The sequence below is a fragment of the Brassica oleracea genome, chromosome C6, assembly GCF_000695525.1.
Source record: "Brassica oleracea var. oleracea cultivar TO1000 chromosome C6, BOL, whole genome shotgun sequence".
Lineage (NCBI taxonomy): Eukaryota > Viridiplantae > Streptophyta > Magnoliopsida > Brassicales > Brassicaceae > Brassica > Brassica oleracea.
Window position 1 is genome coordinate 34,750,496 of NC_027753.1, and position 27,057 is coordinate 34,777,552.

The following is a 27,057-nucleotide window of genomic DNA, read 5'->3' on the forward strand; positions in this document are numbered from 1 at the left end:
TCGCAGGATCAGTTAGCTCCAACCCGCCTTCAGATTTACACTCTGCAGCAGCTTGGATTCTTCATGGCTTTCGACAGCGTCAGGCGCAAGCCACCACTCTCCTTAAGATCATTCTGCAATCAACAATTTATCTCCTCTGGAGGGAGATAAATACTAGGATATTTACCTCTACTGCAACACCGCCTCAAGTTATTCGAGCCTCACTGGATCGTCTCATTAGAGATCGCTTACTCTCTGTTCTGGCAAGACCCTCCTCTGCTCACTCTCTTTTGGTATATTATTTCTCTTATATTAGGCCTCCTTGAGGTTGTTATTTGAAGGTTGTTATGTTTTCTTTTTGTGTAATAAGTTGCTGTGGCAACAATGTTAAAAAATCAAAAAATGTTATAAATCTTAAAATTTTACAAAAAAAAAAAAAAAAAAAAATATGATAAATAGCGAAGTTCACACTCACATATCAGAGCTATGTTCATCTTTTTGAGCAACAGAAGACATGTTCATAAAACATGGAAATGTCATAAACCAAATTTCTTTATCATATAAATCTATCAACAATTCAATACCTTTGAATAAAAATCAAGAACTCAATCATTCTATTATTTACAAATAACAAATATGAACTCTTCTCACATATCAGAATCCGATTCACCGGAGTCACTCCTAGACCTGTCCGACATGAAATTTGGAGGCAAAACCGGAAACTTCACAGCATTCCTCTGCGTGGAAGTCGACTCGGAAGAACTAGCTACCTTCCTCCTCTGCACATTCCTCATAATATCTAAGCATACTTTATCAACCATGGCAAGAAAATCTCTCACGATAACAAACAGATGAAGAGGGTTCTTCCCCTTTACACTAGCTCCTGCTTGATAATACTCTGTTGTCCGCTTCACAAGCTCCATTACTTTCCTCTCTTCTTCTCTCGCCGTCTTCACTTCTTCCTCTACTGAATCAAGAAACGTCATCATCTTCTCCACAAACCTCCCTCCTTCACACTGTGCAATCACCTTCCTCGCGTCTTTCGCTCTAACCGCAAGAGCCGAGCAAGTGGCAACGACCGTGTCGTAATCTACACTAGCAGCTTTCTTCACGTTTGAAAACTCAGAGCTTAGTCCTCCGACAATGGGTAGACCAAGCTTCAAGAACTCTTTCTCTTGCTCTTCTTTAGACATGGCTTGAGGAGCGTTGTTACTACTACTGCTACTTCTGCTGGTACTTCGTGTTAAGCTATTGCTTCTTCTATTCAAAACGCAGCGTTTTCCTTCCGACCTAACGACTTCCTCCACCACGAAGTTAAGCAGAGTCGTCTTCCCATCAACGCTCTTAACGTCCGAGAGTTTCAAAAGCGCGGTTAGATTAAACGCCTGAGCGTTTCCTCTCGCAGTTCCCGCGTTCATTCTGTTACCAGCTTTGAGAATCGCTTCCAAAAGCTTCACGAACAAACCGCGAGACCTCAGCTCTTTACACGCTAAATCCAGCGTTTGGAGCGATCTGCCGTGGTGAGCGATCTCTGGATAGTAATTCGCCCTGAAGAGAAACGCGTTTAGTCGCGTAAACGCCGTTGGCACCGCTTTGAGGAGATGAAAGAGGAACGCTTCCGCGTCCGCGAGTTTCCCCGCGTCGCCGCCGTCGAACTCGAGGATCGCTGATTGCTCTTCTTTACTCGGAGCTATTCTCGCCAGCCTCTCTAGCGTCTCCGGTACGAAGTCGTGTCCTTCGACGAGTGCTTCCACGAGCTCCTCGCGCGTCATGCCTAGGGACTTGAGCACGATCGCTGAGTTCTGAGACTTTCTCGGATCGAGAATGAAGATTTTAGTCGGGGAGTTTGACTTTGGTTTGTCGTGTTCTGGCGATTTCTTTCCGACAGCGACGTAACCGAACAGAGCTTCCATTAGATCTCCGTCGAAACTGAACGAGCCGCGATCGATCTTGTCCCAAACCATGGAGTGATCGGAGTCAGGGTTTACTTTATCCCAATGCAGAGGCTTTAGCTTCACCTGACCACTTCCAGCTCTCGAGCTCTCTCCTCCGCTTGCTCCTCTCGGCGCCGGCGGTGGTCTCGACGCTGACGACGACAAAGCCGCCGCCTTTTTCATCGGAGGCGGTGGTGGCGGCGAAGGTGAAGGACGCGGAGGCGGAGGTGGCGGTGCTGGTGCAGTTTTCTTCACCGGAATCGGCGGTGGCGACGGCGGCGGCGGCAGAGGTTGTGCAGTTTTCTTCGCCGGAATTGACGGCGGTGGTGGTGGCGGTGACGGTGGTGATTCCAACTCGTAGGAATCGTTATGGATTATACTGTGAGAAGTGGATGATCTTCCTCTGAGGAGAGGAACCTCCGTGACCTGCTCCATCTTCTTCTTGTTCTTGTAATAAATCACTTCTTTCTCTTCACTACCACCTTCTTCTCCTCCGGCGACGATCTCCTTCCGGAAACTTCCGCTTCTTCTCTGCCTCTGGCTCTGAAGATTCCTCCAATACAACACATCGAGACCGTTCTCGTCGAGGATCAGGCCTTTCACACCTCCAAACCGCGTGAAACCTTCCCGAGCCAAAGTCTCCGTCGCCGCCACCGTCGTTGTTGTCGGAGGATACGGAGGTAAGGTGTTCTGAACGTTGATTCTGTTCTCTCTCCGTCGCCGCCGCCGCGCGATGACGCATTTCTGGAGGAAGAAGAAGAATGCTGCAGCTAGAACTACGGTGCTCGCTGCGGTTATTAGGACGGCCTTGGTGATCGTTCCTATATCAGACGACGATGAAGGATTAGACGGCGGAGATGAGGGGGTAGAAGGGTTTATCGGCGGAGGAACCGGGGAGAGATCGTTGGCTGGGAAGAAGGTTTCGATGTTTTGAGGCGAATCTGATTGTGAAAAGGAACGATACGGTAAAACGACGACGCATAGGATGAAAAGTATGGTTACTTGTAGAGGAAACGGCCATGGCTGGTGTAACATGGCAGCCATGAACGATTAGCTCATGTACAGAGAGATCGTATAAATTTGCGAAAAACGTAACGTCTTTGTTTAATTTTATCTCAGGGACTTAGTGTTAATATTCGATTTTTGATAGGTTTATTAAATTTAATTTTGGAGGGTTTTGGTGGTAATGAGGGGAGTTAGAAGCTGAGGGGAGTTAGAAGCTGAGAGCAGTTGATCTGTTCTTCTTTGTACCTCTTTTTTCCCGGGGTTTGATCTTAAGATATGTTTAAGTGACGGAAAGACCCTTAGTGGTGGAGCTGATGGTAAAGGGTGGTTTGGTAATTATAGTCCTTTTCCGTGTGATGGACTTGTGGAGCTGGTGCGGTTGGATGTGTATCGTTGACTTTGTCTAAAAGGAGTGCTGTGTGTTGAATTCTTGAAATTTAGTTTTGTGTGTTCTAGAAATATTTTCGATGCTGAAAAAGTCTTAACTACATGCCAAAACATATCAGTTTTAGATACGATTTTTTTTTCAATTATTGACACAAAGGAGAAAATCTCTGTTTTCTATGGCAATTAAATGAATTCACATTTTGCCTGCATTTAATCTTCTTTTGTGTATAGAATAATAGAAGTAATACATTTATTACTTTAGGTAATTTACAATTTGACATTATTGAAAGAAAAAGCAAGAGATTACTTACTTTGCGCAGTAAACAATGGTTTTGTCTTTTTTTGGTCAACTGAATATTGGTGTTGCCTAAACTATAAATATTGTATATTTCCTCTTGATATATGTAAATCTCAATCGGTCAAACTAGTAGGGAATGAAATCAATCCAGTAGTGGGTGATCACCATTGATAAAACAAAGTTCAAATAAAATGATAGTAATGTTGATCATATAAATATAACGCGTATCAAACAGAAAATAGGAACGTGTTAAACAAAAAGAAAAAAGGTATCATTGAATCGAAAAAGGAATGTAATGCAAGTAAGATTGCGATAAAGGTATGGTTCACACCACAAAACATATGGAAAATATATTTGTGGCTGAAATAAAACATTCCTTTAGAGTTATTAAACGTCTCTTATTGTGTTACAAAAAGAAAACATCTCTTATTAAAACAGGAATATAAAGTATTAGGTAGGTATTATAACAATATGGCCGGTCGTTTCACCTTAAATGTAAAACGCGCAACCTACTCGTAAAAGGAAAGTACGAAGACTAATGAAATGACGTAATTAATCATTTTTTGGTCAAGTCAACCGGTCAACTCTACCATTCTTCTCAACTAAGCCTTATTTTCTTTTCTTTTTCTTTGACTCCGTATGGTATGAAAAATGCTAATGATAAGTATTTATCACTTCTGATTGAGTTTGATTACTTGAATTGTTAGGTTACAAATCATATAAATTTGTTTATGGTATGAACAATACCTCGCTTAGTTTTTATTGGTTGTAGAACAGGAGTTGGCAAGAGAGTCGAAGAAGTGATGAGAAAGATTTCTCAAAAGTCAAAAGTTTCCAACTTCCATCCAAAACATTACAATAAAAATGGTTCGTTTAACCTTTTTTGTTATTCTGGTGACGTTGCAGCTCAAGACTGACTTCAATTCAAATTCTAGCGCTCTATCGGCTACAGTAATCAGGTAATGAAATGAAACTACGAATAAAGAGAATTGTAATGTTTCAAAAAAAGAGGAGAATTGTAAAAGTAATGAATAATAAATTGATAACACTTGGATAGTTGCATGTCCTAACACAAATGGGCCTTAGAATCAGAGCACAAATGGGCCTTGGGATTAAAACACAAATGGGCCTTGAGTTTTAAGTTCATTTGATCCTTTTCGTGCCGGGAAGTGGGTTGTCTTGGTTCGCCGGCGGCCGATGGAGTGTGCTGCGCGTGGCTTCGGGACGCGATGCGTTGGCCCACCGACGAGGAGGTGTGGCAATTGTGGCGCCGTGGCGTATTGCTCCGTCTCTCATCAGGTTTTTGCTTACTGCCTAACTCTCCCTAAGCCCCTTCTTCTTCTTCTTCGTCGACCTAATCTATTTTGGGAAATTGGTGATTTGATGCCTCAAAGCTAGATCTTGGTTTTGGTTTTGCAGAGTTCGCATTGGAGGTATCACAAGGAAGAGTGCGAGAGACTAGAAGAGCAAATGCGTCGTGTTGATCTGCTCAACGAGTTTCCCTTTACATTCACAGAAGAAGCTACAGTCCAGGTTTATTTGATAGAAGAGAAAAAAATTACATTATATGAAGAAAGCTGATGCCTTTTTCAATCCGTGAACCATTTTGTTTTTCATATACCTTTCTTAGATTAGTCAAAAGGAGGTAAGCAGGTGCTCGTTCCTCACCAAAAGGGACTTACATCATGCTGGAATGTGGATGTTTGAGTGCAAATGTGGCTCCTCCTCTGTTAGTTTCTCGGCTTATGATAGGTTTAGAAATGAAGGCTGGTGGTATCTGCCAAGCTCTTCTTGTCCATGTCGTGGTACGTTTCATTTTTACTCCTCTGGTTATGGTTTTACTGGAAGAGTTGGTTTTTATAGAGTTATTGATTTGGGATCATCATCGCACATGCTGCAGGCCCTTTGTCTCCAGTAACAAGCCAGCTATGTAGTTGGAAGGATTATTACGAGTGGAGACAGATACCTCTTGATTCTCCTGTTGCTCTACTTCTCCACTGGGTAACACATCTTCTTGACGTGATTTAATGCGATTTTGCTAGTCTAACGAGAGTTTTCTTATAGTTTTTCTATTTATTGACTCCTGGAGCTTTCTTCTGTTATTTCAGCCACTAACAATATATCATGCAATCCAAGCCATTGGGATAGGAAACTTGACTCCCCGAATAAGTGATGAACTTCGTATACATTATCTTGGTATGTAACTCTTCTGCCTTTGAATGAACTGCAGTTTCTTTGAGGTTGCTGTCTTGTTTCTCGTTCTAGTGTATGAATCAGTTTTTGTTTGGAGATGTCCTTAGTTCTAGTGTAGTACCTTAATATTGGCATGTGGGATATTATACAAATGTTTCAAAGGATGCATTATGATAATATGATTTGCTGATAGTTTGACCTTCCGAAGGCCTTCAGAAAGAGCTTGGCCAACTCGGAGTCTTTGCTGAGCTGCGAGCGCTCTTCCCTGGTCTGCGCATTCGCTTACAACTGGTTGGACCTGATGTTTCACAACATATGTGAGTTGTGAGCAATTCAAAAGCTCAATAATATCTTTGATTGCAACTGAAACGCCGTAGCTAGTTCTTTGCTTTTATATGTTGGCACCATTCTGATGAATCGTTATCTATATGTTCACCTGTTGAATAGGGATGGAGAGATAATCTCCCTCTGCGGCTATGCCCCTTGCATGGAAGAAGACTGTGACTGTAAATGTTCAAATGAAATTCTCAAACCCGGTAACAAATCAGCTGTGTCGTTACAGCTTTATCGAGGGTTTTATCATGATCGTTACAGTGACATAGCAAAGGTACCCTTTTCTGTTCTTGTATAAACAGAACAGTTATGTACAATCTAGTTCCACCTTTACTGTGTTTTGTTTTCTGATTGACCACCTTGTCTGGACAGGATTCACCTCCTCCTCACATAGTGATTGCTCCAAACGCAGGCATCGCAGCATATCCGAGCTGGTTGCCAACTATTGTACGTTTTCTATTTTTCCAGTAACTGATAATCACATTCAGTATCTACCACGATTACGTCATTTACCAATGACTGTTTACATATTATATATACAGTGACCACATCCTTTCTTTAATCCTTCATTTATGTCACGTGTGAAAATAAACACTTCAGGAACTAATAAAAGAGATGAAAGTCCCAGCTGTGTTTTCTGATTACTGTGAAGAAGCTTGTCATCTTGCGGCTTGTTGCATTAGAACCATCACAGGGCAACCTCTCTCGTTACCTGTAAGTCTACATTTTAGGTTTTATTATTTTCAAATCTATGTTTTTTTGTTATGTGGGTTGATGACGTCATACTATTAGAAAGGGGGAATAGGATATGATTCCTGCCGTATGGTGCAGGCATATGTCTCATCAAAATACTGTATAAAAAGAATAGAGGGTCGACACATATAATGAAGTTGAAAAAGGACAAGACATCTTCCTTCTTTTCTCAGATCTTACAAATCAATTTGGATCCAAGTACACACTAATGTCCAATTCTCCAATCAACCTGTGTTGGATAATTGATGTTTCTTTGCACAAAAGAAAAAATCTAATACTTTTTGCTTATATGTTTTGAAACAATATAGAGAATAATACTGTATCTCCTTGAAATGCAGATTGGGTTAAACCCATTCAGACAACCAATGATGGTAGAAGATAGTTCTCTGTTTATCCCTTGCTACTCAAACTGCTTCATCTTCGCAATCTAAACTCTCCAAAAAAGCATGGGGATCGTCTCATCACTAGTTAGGCGTTGTGGTCTACATTTTCGGAGGAAATGATTATAATCTTTACAATGATTACGCTTTGTTTGGTAGTTGTGGTTATTTATGTGGATAAGGACAGCATACCATCATTGTAGTCATTTAATTCTTAGATGAACTTTTTATCTCCTCTCCGTTAGCCCGTGGATAATAGAATATCGAGACAGATATCAGAAACTCGGATATCCGGAAACCACGGTTAAATGTTTATAAATATATTTATATATGTTTATAATATTGTAAAAACTAAAATATAATAATATAAGATTAATTCATGTATAAATATTGATATATCAAATATAAATATTAATAAAATTTAAAATTTTAATGTATTTTAAAAATACAGATCCGGATCCGGATATTCGGACCTAAAAATTAAGATATCCGGATCCGGATTCGGTTTGCACGGATCCAAGATTTTACTATCCGGATTCGGATCCGGACACTCCGGATATCCTATTTTCGGAGCGAATCTCGGATAATAAGTCTCAGGCCCTACTCTCCATCGTGTAATGTTTCTATGAATAATAAAAGCAGTACAAACGTTGCAAATCATGCTGATCAAACGGGACAAGTGCAGAACAAGAGAGTGCAGATCAAGCAGATAAAGATTAGTTGATCATGCTACTCAATAAATATTAAATTATCGATTAAGAGTTCGTTTAAAATTGTCTTATCTCAATAGATTTTTACAAAATTTCAATCATTTATCTATATATTAACTATTTTAAAACATAAAAAATTATTAATTACTTGTACGTGCCGACATTTATGTAAGAAGATTTATATCTTTTTCTTTAGAAAATGTTTTGTTTTGTTGGCGATTGGACGTCATGTTTATAATTTTAAAATGACAAAAATAGTATTAATGTGAGCTATATAGTTTCAGCTAATCATCGTACATTATTTATAAAATCAGATAAATATATTTTAAGTTAAGTGTTTGTAACAAAATTATTTATTGGCCAAAAAAAGAAAAGAAAACAGATCAACATCACCAAATGTTAACGGCTGAAATTCTACCAAAAAAAAAACAAAAATATTGAATTGCATACAGTGAACTGCTTTTAAAAACAGAAAAAGTTTAATGGTGATTTATGTGTGGAAGAATCGTTTGTGTAAAAGATGTGCCTTTGTACCATCTTTCCAATCAAACTCCGAAACTTTTTCAAATGTAGTAGATATACGTCAAATTAATGAAGAAGCGTCTTAATGCTAATATGGAATATTCTTCCTACACTTAAAGAAAACAAGCACATACTCTTTGAAGCAATTGGACATGAATATCAAACTAAACCGGAACTGATAATAAAACCAGTTGTGGAGAGCAAACTAAACCGGAACTAAACTCGGAGCAGCCAAAACGTAATGCTGACGTGGAAGAAGGGAGCAAGCGAAGAATCTTCAAAAAAAAAAAACTAAGAAAAGACTATTTCATCATCATCACATCTCAGCTTTAATCTCCTAACCTCCCCAAAGTCCAATTCTCAGAGAAACAGAGAGAGAGAGAGAGAGAGAGAGAGAGAGAGAGAAAAGGTTGAAACCAGCAATGGATCTTCATCTTCAACCTTAACACCACCAAAATCCCCCCCAAACCTTTTGTTTCAAAACCACTAATTGATTTGAATGTCTCTGACTCGAAACCTCATATACCTTCTTCTTCTTCTAGGGTTAGCTTTTTCCGTTGACCTGGGTCAACCCCTAAAAGTCCCCTTCAGCGTCAACGATGTCCTCCCGATGCTGCCACGTCAAGTCTCGTGGCCCGTCCTGAACAGCTTCCACAGCGCCGTGGATTTGCTGCCGGTCTTCGTCGGGTCCGTTACTCCGAACAACAACGACTCTCTCGAGTGGAAAGGCGCTTGCTTTAAAGGCAACGAGGCTCGTCTCGACATCACCGTTAGCGATCGAGATGAGCCTGGTCTCGGAGGCGGCCTTCTCCATCTCAAGGTTTGGTTCTTTTTCTGTAAAAAGTTTCAATCTTTGGCCAGAGAATTAGCAAAAAAGGAAAAAAAGTTTCAATCTTTTGTCGGAATTTTAAGTAGTTTTGGGGAACTTTTGTGCAGACATCTCATGATTGGTTTGGTTCTTTTCTTGTAAAGTTTCAATCTTTGGTCGGAATTTAACTAGTTCGGGGACTTTTTTTTTTTTTTGTGCAGACATCTGAGGCGCATAGCTTGACGTGTATGGACCTTTATGTCTTCGCAACGCCGTATAGGATTACATGGGATTATTATTTCTCTGCGAGAGAACATACTTTGAGCTTTGGTTCATGGGAAGAGACGGCTGAGTTAGATTATGTAAGAAGGTTTTTTTGATTAGTTGTATTGTCTTTGTGTTGATGATTAATTTATGAATGCTTAGGTGAAGGAGCATGGAGTTTCAGTGTTTCTAATGCCGTCAGGGATGCTAGGGACGTTGCTTTCTTTGATCGATGTGTTGCCTCTCTTCTCCAACACGGGCTGGGGGCAGAACGCGAACTTGGCTTTCTTGACGAAGCACATGGGCGCCACGTTTGAGAAGCGGCCTCAGCCTTGGAGGTCTGTGATCAATCCGGAAGATGTGCATTCCGGAGATTTCTTGGCGGTGTCGAAGATTAGAGGAAGGTGGGGCGGGTTTGAGACTTTGGAGAAATGGGTGACCGGCGCTTTTGCTGGTCATACCGCTGTTTGTTTGAAGGATGATTTGGGGAGGCTTTGGGTTGGTGAATCTGGTCATGAGAACGACAAGGGTGAAGAGATCATTGTTGTGATTCCTTGGGATGAATGGTGGGATCTAACGTTGAAGGATAGTTCAAACCCGCAAGTGGCTTTGCTTCCTTTGCATCCTGATGTACGAGCAAAGTTTAATAATACTGCTGCGTGGGAGTATGCACGGAGCATGTTGGGAAAGCCTTATGGATATCACAACATGATTTTTAGCTGGATCGATACTCTTGCCGATAACTACCCACCTCCCCTTGATGCTCACTTGGTAACTTTTTATTCTCTTAGAGATACATCGTCATTATCATGGCAATGAACAAGTCTATAACATTGGGACCTTTTCAGGTTATTTCTGTCATGTCTATGTGGACTCGTGTACAACCTGCATATGCTGCTAATATGTGGAACGAGGCACTCAATAAACGGCTCGGTACTGAGGTATACATTAAAGTACTTTCTCCTACTCTTCTGAATATGATAGCTAATTAAGTTTCTGGTGTACAGGAGCTGGATTTGTATGGGATTCTTGAAGAAACAGCGAGGCGTGGAATGTCATTTGACGAGCTACTCACCATCCCTGAACAGGATGAATGGGTATACAGCGACGGGAAGTCGACAACATGCGTTGCTTTCATCCTTGCTATGTACAAAGCCGCTGGTGTGTTTGGTCCTCTCGCTGATCACATTCAAGTCACTGAATTCACTGTGAGTCTTCTTCACCTACCTTTTCTTTTTCCCGTTTAACATCACTCTCTAAGTGTTGTTTCTGTTGTTTGTTTCAGATCCGAGATGCGTATACTCTGAGGATGTTTGAAGATAATCAGACGAGGCTACCGAGTTGGTGTAACACGGAGAAAGGGAAGCTTGAGTTCTGTCAGATTCTGGGCGAATTCAGAATGGAGTTACCTGGTTATAATACCATTGACCCTTATCCAAACATGAACGAGAATTGCCCTTCTTTGCCTCCTGATTATGAGAGGCCTTCTAAGTGTTAGGAAAGACTAATCATAACATGTTTGTCTCTCTGTTTGTGTTTTGTCTACTTTATGTTTTATTTATTTATTGTGTTGCGCTCTTAGCTGTAGGGGGAAACAAACAACGTTTGTGAACTATTTTATGTGAATGTGATGATATGTTAACCGATAATGCTTCTTATTTCCAACAGCAAAGTATTAATTTCAACTTGTGTTTGATCGAACCATAATTTGGAAATAAGGAGTGATAATCCGATAAAGAGTATTCTGAATCATAAAATGAAATACATAGAGAATTGAAGAGCAACAAGCACAAAAGAAAACCCTAGAAGCCATAAGAACATCAGAAACCATAGGTATCTTGGGTGGAGTTCAAGTCTCTATCTTTGGTTTCTTGACGAGCAAATTTGAGAGACCATCGGTCAATGCAGATGAGGAGACCAATGAAGCTCTAAGAATGCTTATGAGCTGCAGGCATGAGAAAAATGATTATAACTGAGGATAGATGGATATACCTCTGCTTTGGAGATGCATGAGAACAAAAAGTTGAAGAAGGTAAATACTAAAAGCATACCTCTGCTTTGGAAATGGTGATCTGAAACTCCTCGAGATCATTGATGTCTACCTGCATCTTCCTTAACAAGCCAATGGTTGAAGATGAATTCATTGGAGTTATAGTAAGATCATTAGACATCATGAACTTCGTTTTTTTCTTCATAAACCCACTCCCACAACTTCAAGTACCAGACCTGACTTTTGGATTAGTTGGATACGTACTCACAATGTTGCCATTTTTGGAGAGAGACCGATCGATGTTCCTGGCGACTTTGAAACTAGAGTATCCTTGGTGAGGAATCAAACACTGATATGTCATTGATTGGTGAGCATAATCAATCAGATTATTGTTACTACAAATATAAAAGTCAGGAAGATGACAACTCTTGAAAACATCTCCTCTACACTGACTTCTACACAAGTTTCCAACACATCCAAAAATGGTATTGTCATTAGTCAATGAGCAAGCCATCTCAAGAGGATGAACCAGAAAGGTGAGAAGAGAGTCAATGAGGTCTTCATTGCACTCTGCATACAGAATCTCTCTATCAAGCTTTCTAACAAAAACTTTCACAGAACACACTCTGCCTGGATTTGCGTTCCCATTTTTCAGCGCAGGTGGAGAAAACATTTCATGCATCCTCTTACTTGTCATGCAAGTTTTTCTGAGGAATACGCTTGTCAAGGGAGCTTCTGAAGTGAATAAACATCCTAGTAGAGTCAGCACCTACATCCATAGAAAATTATACATTAAGAGCTATAACGTGCGTGACAATCAGAAAGAAGAATAAAAAGGCAATAAAGTACCTGTTCAAAACCTACATCAATTAGGGTTTCCCGCAGATCACTATAACCAACGTACCCTAGATCATTTAGAACATTCATGAGAACACCAATAGATTTCGGTGTCACTTTCAAATCATCAGTGACAATGAAAGAGGATCGGAAATTAACAGACACTCCATCTGCAATATCTCCTATCACTTGTTCAACTTGAACTTCTTCTGGGACATGAATCCGAGCATCCATCAAAGCTCCACAGCTACATTTTGAGGTGTTAAAATTGCTGTATGCCCTGCTTCCACATGAAGGACTCTTGAAACAACTTGGGCACACAAAGAACTCTGTTGGAACAGTATAACTCATGTTCAGTTTGAGCCTTTTGCGATGGATATCCTTACTACTCTTTGGATCCAACAACATACTCTTGCAAGCTTCTGTCTCAAAATGACTAGTGTCCATATCTGCAACACTTTTGTTAAGGTTTTTATAGAAGCTGAGGACTGTCTTGTGATCCTTGAGCAAGCCAGCGATTTTACCCATTGGGAGAGTCAAAAGGCTGAGGAGCACATCAACAAAATCCTGCTCAGCCTCAGCCAAAACAACTTTGTTTCTCTTCTCATCAATGAGAAGTTTCAAGCTGAACTTTACACCATTATCCATTGGAAATAAAAGGAAAACGAGTAGAGAGACCAAATGTGGAAGATAAGAGACTTAGAATTTACTATTGTGGGTGGGTAACACGTTTTAAAGAAATCAAGAAGATTTTGCCTCTATATGTTGAAGAACCAGAGGTAGAATCTCAAAAGGTTTCTTGTCAAGCAGTAAATGAAATTATGAACCTCGGGAAAAGCTTTTGAATTTGGAAACAAATCGCCAAGGGATTAATGTGATCAGTAAATGCATATATATCTGCGTCTGCATGTTCAACGAACCTCCTTGAGAACTACCATAATGGTATATATAACCCTTTGGATTCCTCGTCCCCGTTCCATTAAAAAAAAAAGGCAAAATCTCAAAAAGTAGTTTTCTACTAAACGTTTTCCAAATTGTTCTATCTTCCTATAAACGTTTTCTTGCATGTAAAAGAATGTTCTTTGGTTTTGTTTCTTCTCTCTTTCTTTATAGTTCTATTAGAGTAGACATAAATAATTATTAGTCGTAAGGCATGAACTAGTACAAGATGATATAGTTACATTATTTTATCCAATCGCCAAGTCAACGAAGCCCATACACGTAGCCAGAATGAGAGTTTCGGGAGATAGCTTGAATTGACAGAATTTTCCAACAGAAGATAAGCAATAGCTTGATCTAATTAGAACTCGAACCTCTTTGTTTGTAAAGCCTGCGTTAAGAACTTAAAAGTTGAAAAGAGATTTTAAAATGTTCTATCTACTCGTCAAGACATACTAAAAGTCTAAAACAATGTTTTAAAATCAGATATAACAAATGGAAACAGCGTATGGGGACCAAACCTTACAAAAGGTATTTGATGTGAAGCCTTGGAATCATATGTTGTTACCACTTAACGAATGTACAAGATTGTAACAGCAGACTTAGGTGACGTCGTTAAAACGCGTCGGACAAAGACTAGCTAATGACTTTTCCGACCGAACCAACTCCCACTCGAAACTTAAAAACAAAAACTAGTTAAACCCCCTTTGTTTGACTTGACTTTTCCCTCAAACCGGTTATCTACCCTCTTTAACCTAACCAGACCGAAGTCTTTCTGTGGCACAGGAGTCTCCTCTCTTGATGACCTCTGCGAAGTTTCAACGTAACTAAGACAATAGATGCTTCCATTGGAATCATTCACCATTTTCTTAAAACATTTTTAAAAGCAGAACTTTGGCAGACACGCAAACGATTCCCAACGGCCCCTCACCCGCCAATACAAAACGCAAACGCAGTAGCTGACCTCAAACTTCCTCACTTATCTTAAATTTAAAAACGGCATTACCTGTTTTTAGATTCTACCTCTCTCTCTCTCTCTCTCTCTCTCTAGATTCTCTCCTAAAATCCCAATATTATCTCTCCATTTTCGTTTTTTGGGTGGCTTACCTCTAATCTCAAAACCACCATGAGGTTTTGCGTTTTCGGGTTTCTATCGTTATTCCTAATCATTTCTCCCGTCTCCGCATGGTTCTTCCCCAACTCAACCGCCATTCCACCCTCTCTACGTAACACCACACGCGTTTTCTGGGACGCCTTCTCCAATTTCACCGGCTGTCACCACGGCCAAAACGTCGACGGTCTCTTCCGCATCAAAAAATACTTCCAGCGTTTTGGTTACATCCCGGAGACGTATTCAGGCAACTTCACAGATGATTTCGATGACATCTTAAAAAACGCCGTGGAGTTGTACCAAAAGAATTTCCGGTTAAACGTAACCGGAGAGCTCGACGCGTTAACCATTAAACACATCGTGGTTCCTCGTTGCGGCAACCCGGACGTTGTCAACGGTACGTCGCTGATGCACAACGGAAGAAGAAAGACTTTCGAAGTCAACTTCTCCCCTGGCGGCAAGGTACCTCGTTTGCACACGGTCAAACACTACACGCTTTTCCCCGGAGAGCCACGGTGGCCGAGAGACCGCCGTGACTTGACCTACGCCTTCGACCCGAGAAACCCGTTGACCGACGAGGTCAAGAGCGTGTTCGCGCGCGCGTTCGGACGCTGGTCGGACGTCACAGCGCTGAACTTCACGAACATCGAGTCTTTCACGACCTCCGACATCACGATCGGATTCTACACCGGCGACCACGGCGACGGGGAGCCTTTCGACGGCGTGTTGGGCACGCTGGCTCACGCTTTCTCGCCTCCGAGCGGGAAGTTCCATCTCGACGCTGACGAGAACTGGGTTGTCTCCGGAGACCTCGACAGCTTCCTCTCCGTCACGGCGGCGGTTGATCTTGAGTCGGTGGCGGTTCACGAGATCGGTCATCTTCTTGGTTTGGGACATTCATCTGTGGAGGAGTCGATCATGTATCCGACGATCACGACGGGGAAACGTAAAGTTGACTTGACGAGTGATGACGTGGAAGGGATCCAGTACTTGTACGATGCTAATCCTAATTTTAACGGCACGTCTCCGCCGGCCGCCACCACTCGGGAACGAGATACTGGTAGCTTTGGTGCGGCCGTGAGAATCGACGGTTCATCCAGGATGACGAGTTTAAGTCTTTTTTTATCAACCGTCGGATTGTTCTTGTGGTTATTACCGTAGATTAATTATTTTACTTTATTTATTTAGAGATATTTGTTTTTTACCTCATCTCTTAATTCCTTTTTATTACAAAAAGATTGGGATGTACAGAAGGCCTGGGCATTTCGGGTATCGGTTCGGTTCGGGTATTTCGGGTTTTGGGTAATTCGGATAGGGGCTAGAGGATCCATTTAGTACTTGACATATTTTCGGTTCGGTTCGGTTCGGATAGTGTCGGATTCGGTTCGGTTCGGATAGTAAATGTATGAACCGGAAAATATCCGGAAAAAGTTCGGTTCTCGTTTGGATCCGGTTCGGGTTCGGATAGTTCGGGTAGTTCGGATAATTTGGATAAAATATCGGTTATTTGGGGTAAAATATCAAATAATTAGGATGATTTAGATAAAAAAATTGGATATTTCGGATTACTTTGGATATTTCGGATAAAACTATCTGGATAGTTTCAGATACTTTCGGGTAGTTTGGATACTTTATAATAATTTAGTTATCTTCTACTATTTTCAGATACTTTTAATAGAATTTTAAATTAAAAATATATATTTAGTGATGTTATATGTATATGTATATATAATTAATATTTTTATATATTCGGATACCCGTTCGGTTCTCGGTTCGGTTCCGGTTCGGTTATTTCGGATATAAAAATATAGGAACCGTTCGGATATTTGAGGGTATTAGTCCGGTTCCGGTTTCGGATATTTCGGTTTGGTTCCGGTAATTTTTGCCAGGCCTATACAGAACACATATATTCAGACATTAGTTCCTCTACAGTTTTTCTATTCACATGTTTCCTACCAATGTTGATTTTCGTGTTATACATTTTTTTTGTTTCCTTTGTTTATGACTAGATTTCATTTAGTTTTCAGTCACCAATTGACAGCAACTTTATTGTAACCTTTCTGACTTTCTCGTATAGCGTACTTAAATCCTACACCACCTTGATGCAGTTTACAAAACTTGTTCGGAAAAAAGAAGCAAATAAGTTTAGATGCGCAAGCTTCACTTCATTACAGTAACGTAATTTATTTCAGGCTCATGGATGCCCAGTGAGATTTTTAAATCAGTACCGAGCGCCTTCTTGGTTCCACTGCATTTCAGTCTCCCACATCGGATAAATGGTAGCAACTAGCAGAAGAAGTTACAATATAAATAGAGCTCTCGTTCAACAATTGAAAATCACGCAGCTATGTGGTGAGCACAAAGCGAACTATTCTTTCGCCTTTTACTAAAGAATACCGTGTGCTCTCCACGCTTTAAGTGGCATACGCCTATTTTTGGAGGGTCCTGCTTTCGAGTGGGCCCATCAACAGCTAGTTAAATAAATAAATCTGGTTCTAGTATAACTTATCAATGCCATTTTCCTGCAATAACTTGTGTCTCAGTAAATGTTTGATAAAATCAGATAGACAAAGAAGCGATGAAACACGATGACTTGAAACGAGAATGATAATGAGAATGGAGCAAAACGGAATTGCATAGCGAAGCTCCGTTCATGCTTGTGTTTTACTTTATCTACATATTCGTCTGAGAAGAAAACTGCAGAATCGCTAATAAAGCGTCTTCAAGAAAACCCGTTGGTTCACTTTTTCATAATGTTCCTTAATGGGCCTAATTAAAGTCCATTAAGTTAAAATTTATTCCATTAGGCCCATAAGTTAATATATAGTTTGTGTTTCAGTAATCAATATTCTGCCGTAACCTGATGCAACACCATAAATGCTGCTTGCTTACATTTAGTATGCCTGACCTATATGGAATCATGTAAATTGGATTTTATTGAAAGATGTATGAATATGTGAGACAGCATCTTTCAAAGGCCCCAGGTTTTTATTTTATGAACTTCATCAATAATTGTTATATTATGTATTTTTCCTTATAATTTTCACTTTTTCAAACAAAAAGATAATGCGGATTTGATTAGCCGTGGCAAAATCAAAGGACCCAGCTAGACTCATTCATTGGAAAATGCGAGAATATTCCAGGGAGATTTTTAAAAAAAAATCAGAGAAGAAAAGCTGAAAATAAGAATTCAAAGAATTATATCAAAGTTTTAAAAAGTAAAGAAATAAAAAAACAGTGCAGAAAATACAAAAATGCTAGGCTGTGTGTAGACCCAATAGAGGGATGGAGATTAAGCTTTGTACATATTTACGTGTCCATTTTGTAATTGGACCAGTTCTTGATTTGAAGTCATGAGATCTCTCTCCATGGGACCATCTCCTAATACATGTTGGTTCGTTTCACATGTGTGACGTTCTCTATACGTATTTTATACTTAATATTATATGGTGTAATATGTATGCACAATATAACCTAATTACATATTTCCTTAGATTTTTGGGTTAACTATGTTAGAATTCGGTTTTACATAACACGTATGCATATCACCAATCAATAATCAATCTATATCACTAAGTTAAAAAACGAAAGCCAAAGTGTCTCTCTCCTCCCCAACGCTCCAGCCTCTCTATTAATTAATCGGAGCTTGACGTCCGCTCCGGCGTCCGGCCGGCGCGTGAGCACGCGTATCGACGCCGGAGGTTTCTTCTTCCCCTCGTTTCGTTTTCCTTTTTGCTCATTCGTGGTTTCTTCCCTCCCCCGCTACTTTGTCTACGGTTCCGGTGAGGCGTTTCTCCCTTCTTTAAATTTCTGTTCGCGAGGTAGATCGACGGCCGGTTGTGAATCAGCTAACTCTGGAGGCTAGACACAGTGGTGTGGAGTAGTGTTTCATGGTGGGGTCGGATTTTTAGGGTTTCTCGAGGATGTTTTCCGTTTTGGTCCTGGTTATTCTCATGTTTGTGGTTATTTCTCAGGTTCTAATGTCCAGTAAGTTTAGAGTTTGGTCCTTTTAAATATTCCTTAGTGTTTTGGTGGGTTTCTTGAATCCGTCAGTGGTGGTAGTGTTAAAGAGTGATGTGAGTTGGGTTAGCAGAGGGTATTCGTAGAGTGGTGGGTGCAGTGATCGCTTATCGGTTCTCAGGCAGTGTTTCTGGAGGATCCGTATGGCAAGGCCTCGTCTTTGTTGAGTTTTGTGTCTGGACTTCTTTCTATGAGCAAGTGGGCGCGATGAGCGTTGCACCATTATCTGAAGGCAATGTGGACCGTGTAGCGGTTCTTTCTGTTGTGTCATGAAGTCGCAGAGTTTCAGTTATTGGGCGGTATCGTTTGGCGTGCGTGTAGCAGCGGCGATAAGTCGTGGTGTAGGAGGTGGAGTTTACCGCGTGGCGGGCTATGGACAGCAGCAACGGCAATTTCCGATCTTTGGCCTCTGCAAAAGTTTAAAATCTGCTAATTATATTCTAATTCGCTCTTGGGTTGCTTAGCCTTATGTAGTATTAGTGTCGGTTTTGGTCTTTTGGTGCCGTAAGCTATCCCGGTGTGGGTTTAAGTAGCCGCTTTTATGTGGGTTTGTGTGGAGGGTGATTGTCCATTCATCTTCGAGTTTATGTCTTGAGTCACCCCGCGTGGGTTCTTGTAACCATCTTCATGTGGGCTCTTGTATGTTTCGTTTGAATGAAATAAATTATTTTTTCGGGAAAAAAAAAGAAAGGAGAGAGATATACTGTGCAAGTGTAAAAGAAATAAATGCAACATGTGATCAGAACTACATATGTTAGTATATAGTCAAATATGCATAAGACATTTTACATTAAAATTGTCATATCATTGTTATTTAGTCTTCATAAAATTTAGAGTTACGTTTGACCAAAAAAAAAGTTTAGAGTTAGGTTGAGTTGGAGTAGCTATGAGTTGCCCTACTCTTATTAGAGTTAGAAAGTCAGTCAATATAACCTTCTATATATTTAATGGTTCCTATTTCTATCATCTTTATTCTTTAGGGATTCTCGGGCCAAGCCCAATGAAACATTTGCTTTGGATCTCCAAAATTTTTGAAAATTTTTATATATAAATAGGCCTCTAATTTATAAAAAACATTTTTTTAGGTCTCCAAATTTTTGAAATCTTTACTAAATGGTTTTGGGCCTCCAAACTTTTAGGGCCGGCCTTGGGCATTCTAGTATACTTTTAACGCTAAACATATGTTTATATAATGTCACATACTTATATTTAATATAGACGGGAAGTATGATATCGCAATAGGCATCTACAACTACAACTAAGAAAAGGGATTATAGAGATTATCATTAAAGGTGTTTCAAAAAAAAAAAAAAAAGATTATCATTAAAGATTAGCCACAATCTGTCAAGCCGTCATAGTAATTAATTGATTTTGATAGAAGATAATAATAATAGAGCTCTAAGATAGACCAAACTTAGAAGGGCTTAGTGGGTTGTTAGATAAGCAGTAACTTAGGCACTATACCAATGATGTTGAACAAAAAAAAAAGGCACTATACCAATGATAAAGCATCTACTACGTGAAGCTTTTTAGTGTACAAATGTACAATACACATATATATTACATTTGCATATATACATACAGAAGTTATCGATTCGATTGTACTAAGTACTAACTATACTATTCGACTTCTGTTAGGTTGAATAACGCATGTGAATGGTGCCACGTTTTCACTCTCACATTTGATAATGTACAAATTCACAAGTTTCTTGTTTTGGCCCTATATAATTACATATTTTAATGTACACATAATAAAGTATAACTAAATTGGTTATAACTTATGAATAAAGTTTTTGAATATCATACGGAATCTTTTGTTGTTGTAATGTTTTCGTTCTTATATGGCACGTCCCACTATTAATTATGTGTTGAACCAACTATTTTCCGTACCATTTAACTGTTTTGTTTTTCTATAGTTTTTTTGTTTTGGTATAAATGATTTAAGTGTTAATGTTATACACATACTAGTATGAGATATTGATACATTTATTTACGTATGTATATATCTATTTATAAAAAATCGATATAATATTTACCAGACTTCGTTTGATCAAAAAAAAAAATATATATATATATTTACCAGACTTCGAAGTAGCTAATGACGTGGAAACATCTTTCTTAGGAGAATAATGAAATGTATACGAATTTGATCGGAGCCTATATGCCACTACACTAGAAAGATATATAAAGAGGTTATAATTTTTATTTTGAATTGAGAAATAAAGAGGTTATTAAAAAGAAGAAATGGTGGTATATAGAGTATAGTGAGTCATAATCTGCCAACGCCGACCAAAGTCCAAAAAGATATATAAAGATGAAGAAGGGTCCATTTGAACACTTCTTGTGTGCAAAATCTCGATGGCAACTTGTACCAGATTTATAACGTCTTTCAAAATTAGTTAAGTTAGCGCATTCTTAACTATTCAAGATATTTTAAAGGTCTTCTTTTTGGGGGAGTTTAAAAGACTTGTATGTTCTAACCATACAAGTAACTCGACCGAGGCAATGAATTATGGTCCTATTTCGAAGAGATGTAACAGTAGAGAACCAGACAATTTTGTTTACTGTAAGCTAATTTGCTGAGCATATATATCATGTTTTTAATGTCATGAATGATACTTTTTAATGATCAACAAAATTAAATCAAATTAGTATCATAGCACTTTGTACCAATTGTTTTTTACAGTATAAAATATTTGAATATTTGAAAACTATATTGAGTTATTGACACAAAATACTTCACAAAACAACAGAAAACAAAAGGAATACTTCAACGAAAAATGAAATGGACACTGGATACGATCGAAATAAAAAAGAACTGTGTCTACAGTGTTCTGAAAAGTGTCACTATACATCTATGATCTATCATCTTGGAAATGTTTGCGAGTATGTATAGAGACTAGAGAGGTTAGAGAAAGTTAAAAAGATCTTAAATTCATGTTGCTATTTAGTAATAATTGGAGTATGGAGCTCGAGTAAAAAGTCAATAAAAGATTAGTGCAAAATCATTTAGGCGTCATTATCATTCCATTGAAATCGATCTCTACAATGATCTGAATTCACCTATTTGTCAAAGTTTGTGGTTGTTCATTTTCTTGTTTCTTCCTTTAAAAGTAATATTGAAAAAATGTTTCTCAAGATCAATTTAACGTAGCGGCTGATAAACAATCAAACATTTATAGTTAAAAAAAATCAACATATGTAGTTGAAAATGGCTCGATCCATCTCGTCAAATGTCCATTATTTTCTACTAACTCAACATCGACTTATATGACAAGAGGTCTGCATATTTAATTTAATCTAACAACATCATTATCACGCAAGAGTTATGGACGGATAGATTTATACGTATCAATAAGGTCCGAGTTGACCATGCTACAGGAGAAAATTAATGCGACGATGATAGTATAAGATCATGTCTAGCACAGAACATAACATATACGAATCTGAAATAACCATTCAACCACGATTGTTGACTATAAGAAAATGGCTCCCATGAATTGTATTGTTGTTCTTTGAGAAATTAAGACATTAACCAAATTGACTAGCCCTACCACGAGAATGTAATGTCAGTCTGATAAATTGTTGTAGGTTGGAAGGTGCATAATTTCACTCCTTTTGATCTTCAGTGTTTTGGCTTGATTATTGTTAGATATTGTCGACCATAATAGAAAACAAATAAGTAGAACAAACCGAGCCATAACAGATAAATAGTGAAGGATGTTTTCCTTTATGGTCCATTTTAATTGTTAAATTATAATTAGTCTTACGTTATTCTCTAAATTTCTTTCCGTCACCACTTTTTCCTACCTTTTTGCTTTAGATTTTAGAAAATTAATTTGTTTATTTCGTATCATTTCTAATAATTTGTACATATTTATTTAAACTATTCAATAAAAGTAAACGACTGCCTAGTGGCTGTGGAAGGGTTCGACATCCTTACCTGCATTTATTATAAGAGAAATGACCTCATGTATATGCAGGGATGTCTAGAAAAATTAACAGAAGTCTACATTATTTTACAAATATTTTACTATGATTTATAATATCATATATATAGTCATATGATACTGACCTTCTTCTTTTTTTTACTAACATATGATACTGATCTTGAATGTTGCGTTATTTTCAATGTATCTTATTTTTAATAAAATGAAACATGTTTCGATGATGTTCACCTGGCTTCCATATAAAATTCCAAACATCATTGGGTAGATTTAGAGTTATCTCAAACTCCATATATTAATACTTGATAATTTTTACCAAAATATCAAATACGATTAGTATAAAATAAAATTTAATCATATAAAATAATAATTTCTTTTTTGAAATATATGGTCCTAATATGAAAAATAAATAGATAATTAACTATATAAAATTTATAAAATATAAAACATATTGTATTGTTTCTTATTCATATTGAAGTAAATTTATAAAATATAAACAATATTGTATTGTTTCTTATTCATAATTCATATTGAAGTTTATTTATTTTTTTGTTAATATTTCTAAATATATTGATGTTATTCTATATTTTAGACTACATTTATGGTATATATTTTGTATACATCAAATAATTGAATAAGAATAACAGAAAATTAATTTATACGTAAAATTTAATCAATCTTATACTGTAAATCAAGTATTCTTCTTTTTCAGAAAAAATATTTTAAAATATATAAATCTAGAAAAATATTTTTTTATAAATTATTAATTTTATAAACTAATAAAATATCAAATCGTAACATTATTAATTTATAGAGTTTTACTGTAAATTTAAATGATAAATCATAATGAGAAGTGACAAATAGCAAATATATTTTTTTCTTAAATGATAAAAAAAATTACATTAGTCGATTCGTACATTTTCTAAAGCAAAGTCTTCATTTAACTCTGCAGATAAACTGACTTAATCTAGTGAAATTTGATCTTATCATTATTAGATCTTTAAAAGAAAATCCAAAAAAATTTATACAGTAACCTAAAACAAAATTTAGTTGGTAACCACAATACATAATTGGTTGGGTTGGCGTATACTCGCACAACATCTGCAAAATGTTCTGCCTAAGCGACCTAGCCGAAAATGGTTCATATTACACCCGTGCACACCAGGCCCATTAAGGCAATCACCAATCAATAGATTACACAGCAGCATATTATGAAAACAATACGGACCTCTCTCCTCCTCACAAGAGTAACAGACTACATCCAAACAAAACGTACATTAGCTGTACAGCCTGTACTCATGCAATGCAACCCGTAAACCCTAAGCCACGTATACGTAATTAAGTTACCTTTACACACCACTGCCTTCTGCTAACCTGCGCATTTCGCTTTAGCGCGTGTTAGTCACAAAACACAAGACAAACAACAAAACCAAAAAAACCAAAAAAACTTCAAACCTTCCCTGTCTCGACTCGGGAACAGTCCCGTTTCCCGGGCAAAACGGAAACTGTAACAGTCTCTGTTCGGTTCTGTTCTGTTTTTATTTTCCCAATAAAATAAATAAATAAATATTAAGTTTCTGTGTGCTTTCTCGTGTTTATATATCCAAACAAATGAATGTGTTCAACCCTCACTCTTCTCTCCTTCTTCCCTCACTCTCTCTCTCACTCAGATCCAGGCAAGAGTTCATGGAGATGCAATGACAATCTGATTGTGATTCGTTTTCCGATTAGCAGCAACGAGGATATGGATTTGTTCTGCGGAGAGTGTTTCTCCGGCGAATCAACGGCTGAGTTCTCGTCGGAGGAGGTTGAATCATGGCCTGATGATTCAATCGCGAGCTGTATAGAGGACGAGAGGCACTTTGTTCCAGGACTTGACTATCTCTCTAGGTTCCATTCTCAATCTCTCGACGCTTCCGCTAGAGAAGAGTCCGTCACGTGGATACTCCAGGCGCGTGGTTTACTTTTTAATATTTATAAGAATCAGCTTTCGTTATTTTTGGTTTACATGCAGAGATGGTGGTTTCAGACAGTGCTGTTTGTTTGGTTACAGGTACAGGCGTATTACAGCTTTCAGCCTTTGACGGCGTACCTCGCCGTTAACTATATGGATCGGTTTCTCTGCGCTCGCCGATTACCGGTAAAAGCTTTAAAACGTCAACGTTCGCACAGAGCCGGCTCAACATTGCTAGGGCCGTAGGGCAAAAAATTTTTTTTTTACATTTAATCACTTTTCAATTTTATTTATTTTATTTATTATATTTTTATATATAAATATATAGATTTATAATATATAAATTTATAAAAAAAATGTTCCCTTAATTATTATTATACGGGGGCACGGACTTAGATCCGGAGCTGACGTACCGCTTGTCCCCTCTCATGAGCCGGCCCTGGTTCATATTTTGTGATATGACAAATAACAACCAAAACAAAGTCAATAGTTTTCACTTTTTCACGGGGGATCTATTTGTTTTATTGACTTTTCTTCAAAACTAGTACTTGGTAGATGAAAATTTATGGTAAATATGAGTTTAAAACATTTATTAGATGGGATTGATTTATCCAGATAATATTTTGGAATGAACTATTTGTATAAATAATTATAAAACGGGAGCGGCATGGGGAAGAAAAAATTATTTCTTTTGTTATTTTTATTTAAATTATTTTAGTTTAGGGGTCTTTATTGTAATATTTGTTTACACAATAATACTATACTTTTGCAGTAAACTTTCCACTCCATTTGTCCTCTTTATCTTAAAACTTTATAATCATGTAGTTAAAACGCTCCTCTACTATATAATATAGTATTATTTATTACTATTATGATTAGAGTATGTATATAATCAATGATGAGATTAATTAGCAGTATACTTTTTACAGGAAACGAGTGGTTGGCCAATGCAACTTTTAGCAGTGGCATGCTTGTCTTTAGCAGCCAAGATGGAGGAAGTTGTTGTTCCTTCTCTTTTTGATTTCCAGGTTATTTCATTTATTCTTGTTAAAATCATTTTTTTTTTAAATCTGGACTTGCTCTGTTTTTCAGCTCTGTATATCTAACTCGTGTCTTTGTTTGGAATGTAGGTTGAAGGAGTGAAGTATATATTTGAAGCAAAGACGATACAAAGAATGGAACTTCTTGTTTTGGATGTTTTAGATTGGAGACTAAGATCTGTTACACCCTTCAGCTTCCTCAGCTTCTTTGCTTATAAGATCGATCCTTTAGGAACCTCTCTCGGGTTCTTTCGCTCCCATGCCACAGAAATTATACTCTCCAACATCAAAGGTAACACAATGTTGTGTATGATCATTAATATCAGACGTACATTGGTCTGCTTCTAACAAAAAAAAATCATATTGCACAGAAGCGAGCTTTCTTGAGTATAGGCCATCGAGCATAGCTGCAGCTGCGATTCTTTGCGTAGCCAACGAGCTCCCTTCTCTATCCTCTGCTGCAAATCTCCACGATAGCCCTGAGACTTGGTGTAACGGATTAAGCAAAGTAAGTTGGATTAAGCATGTTTTGATAAAAAAGACAGGATATTATTAACAATAGTGTCTTTGGTTTTTATATATATTAATATTCCTTGAATTTCAGGAAAAGATCGTGAGATGCTACAAGCTGATGAAAGCAATGGCGATAGAGAATAACCGAAGAAATTCACCAAGAGTGATAGCAAAGCTTAGAGTGAGCGTAAGAGCAGCATCCACTCTGATGAGGCCAAGTGATGAATCCTCCTCCTCATCATCTTCTCCATCTAAAAGGAGGAAACTAAGTGACTACTCATGGGTAGGTGATGACAAATCCAGCTCTGAATAGACTCAGGGGGAAGTAGATTTATGACATATGAAGTACATAGTTAATAATAAGTTGGGGTGGTTAAGATTAAAAAGAAAAACATAATTAGTGGGTTGGTGAGAGTGTTTCCATCCAAAGCGGAAGGAATAAGAGTTTAATGAAACATTGTTTGCTTACAACTTTTATGGGAAGGTAAGATTTGGGGTTAGTTGGGAGAGACAATGCTCATCATTAATGACTTTGCAGATTCCCAATGAGAAGAAAGTAAAAAAAAATATATATGAAAAAGTGAGTGAATGTAGACGACACACGTGTGAGAGGAATATCATGTGTGTGTGTGAGTGAGAAGGGGCACATGATACATTACAGTCACAGGTAGTGGTGTTGATAAGACGGGGGAGCGTATGAAAAAGATTTTGAGTGAAAGCTTGAAGATTTCAGACTGAGAGAGAAGCCTTTGTCTTAATGGATCGCAGCAGTTTGTGGGCCCTAATAAGCACCTTTGCTAGTATATACACTATTTGTTTTTTTTTTATTCGTTTGTGTGCCGACTGCATGTGCCGGAGGCGTGTGTCGCACGTGTTTTTGTTTGTTTCTTTCTCTTCAAATCTTTTATTTTTGGCGGGAAGTTTTGTGTTTTGATTTACATTTACATGTACCTGCTGCTCTTACCGGGGTTTGAGCACGGTGTTTTTTTCTCATATTATATGCATGCGTGTAAGGCGTTACGTGTGTATATATAAATTTCCTTTTTCATTATAAAATGTCTTTCAGTTTCGATAAGAAAATAAGACATGGAGCTATATAATGAAGTAAGCAATAATGGTTGTCGCAGACATTGTTAATAG

At 38.1% G+C, this 27,057-nt stretch overlaps 6 protein-coding genes across 8 annotated transcripts; 4 read left to right on the plus strand and 2 right to left on the minus strand.

The window, feature by feature from the left end:
* Positions 1–543: 543 nt before the first annotated feature.
* Positions 544–3,352, minus strand: LOC106298217 (formin-like protein 8). Its single transcript, XM_013734295.1, has one exon. The coding sequence runs from the start codon at positions 2,955–2,957 to the stop codon at positions 627–629; it is 2,331 nt and encodes a 776-aa protein (XP_013589749.1). The 5' UTR covers positions 2,958–3,352; the 3' UTR covers positions 544–626.
* Positions 3,353–4,739: 1,387 nt separating this feature from the next.
* On the plus strand, positions 4,740–7,479 carry LOC106298228 (zinc finger MYND domain-containing protein 15). Of its 2 annotated transcripts, XR_001261460.1 has the most exons (11): positions 4,740–4,902; positions 5,023–5,136; positions 5,234–5,408; positions 5,504–5,604; positions 5,712–5,799; positions 6,005–6,113; positions 6,244–6,403; positions 6,502–6,576; positions 6,730–6,843; positions 6,961–7,080; positions 7,221–7,479. XR_001261460.1 is itself a non-coding variant. In XM_013734308.1 (10 exons), the coding sequence occupies exons 1-10, from the start codon at positions 4,801–4,803 to the stop codon at positions 7,311–7,313; spliced, it is 1,131 nt and encodes a 376-aa protein (XP_013589762.1). In that variant the 5' UTR covers positions 4,740–4,800; the 3' UTR covers positions 7,314–7,479. The 2 variants fall into 2 exon arrangements, 1 of the variants encoding a protein (XP_013589762.1); XM_013734308.1 differs by lacking the exon at positions 6,961–7,080.
* Positions 7,480–8,824: 1,345 nt separating this feature from the next.
* On the plus strand, positions 8,825–11,224 carry LOC106298222. Its single transcript, XM_013734301.1, has 6 exons — positions 8,825–9,314; positions 9,524–9,664; positions 9,729–10,337; positions 10,415–10,507; positions 10,574–10,774; positions 10,852–11,224. Exons 1-6 carry the CDS (start codon positions 8,994–8,996, stop codon positions 11,062–11,064), a joined length of 1,578 nt encoding a protein of 525 aa, XP_013589755.1. The 5' UTR covers positions 8,825–8,993; the 3' UTR covers positions 11,065–11,224.
* Positions 11,225–11,415: 191 nt separating this feature from the next.
* Positions 11,416–13,041, minus strand: LOC106298084. The gene is made up of 4 exons (XM_013734179.1): positions 12,406–13,041; positions 11,793–12,325; positions 11,618–11,678; positions 11,416–11,511 (listed from the first exon to the last, which is right to left on the minus strand). The coding sequence occupies exons 1-4, from the start codon at positions 13,039–13,041 to the stop codon at positions 11,416–11,418; spliced, it is 1,326 nt and encodes a 441-aa protein (XP_013589633.1).
* Positions 13,042–14,086: 1,045 nt separating this feature from the next.
* LOC106298226 (metalloendoproteinase 2-MMP) lies at positions 14,087–16,545 on the plus strand. 2 transcript variants are annotated; one of them, XM_013734306.1, is made up of 2 exons: positions 14,087–15,663; positions 16,368–16,545. In XM_013734306.1, exon 1 carries the CDS (start codon positions 14,459–14,461, stop codon positions 15,602–15,604), a length of 1,146 nt encoding a protein of 381 aa, XP_013589760.1. In that variant the 5' UTR covers positions 14,087–14,458; the 3' UTR covers positions 15,605–15,663; positions 16,368–16,545. The 2 variants fall into 2 exon arrangements, with proteins under 2 accessions (XP_013589760.1, XP_013589761.1); XM_013734307.1 differs by having other exon boundaries at positions 14,087–15,660; positions 16,365–16,537.
* A 7,465-nt stretch (positions 16,546–24,010) lies between these two features.
* LOC106298230 (cyclin-D1-1) lies at positions 24,011–26,855 on the plus strand. Its single transcript, XM_013734311.1, has 6 exons — positions 24,011–24,361; positions 24,464–24,550; positions 25,294–25,392; positions 25,495–25,696; positions 25,776–25,912; positions 26,009–26,855. The coding sequence occupies exons 1-6, from the start codon at positions 24,026–24,028 to the stop codon at positions 26,228–26,230; spliced, it is 1,083 nt and encodes a 360-aa protein (XP_013589765.1). The 5' UTR covers positions 24,011–24,025; the 3' UTR covers positions 26,231–26,855.
* The last annotated feature ends 202 nt before the right edge of the window (positions 26,856–27,057 follow it).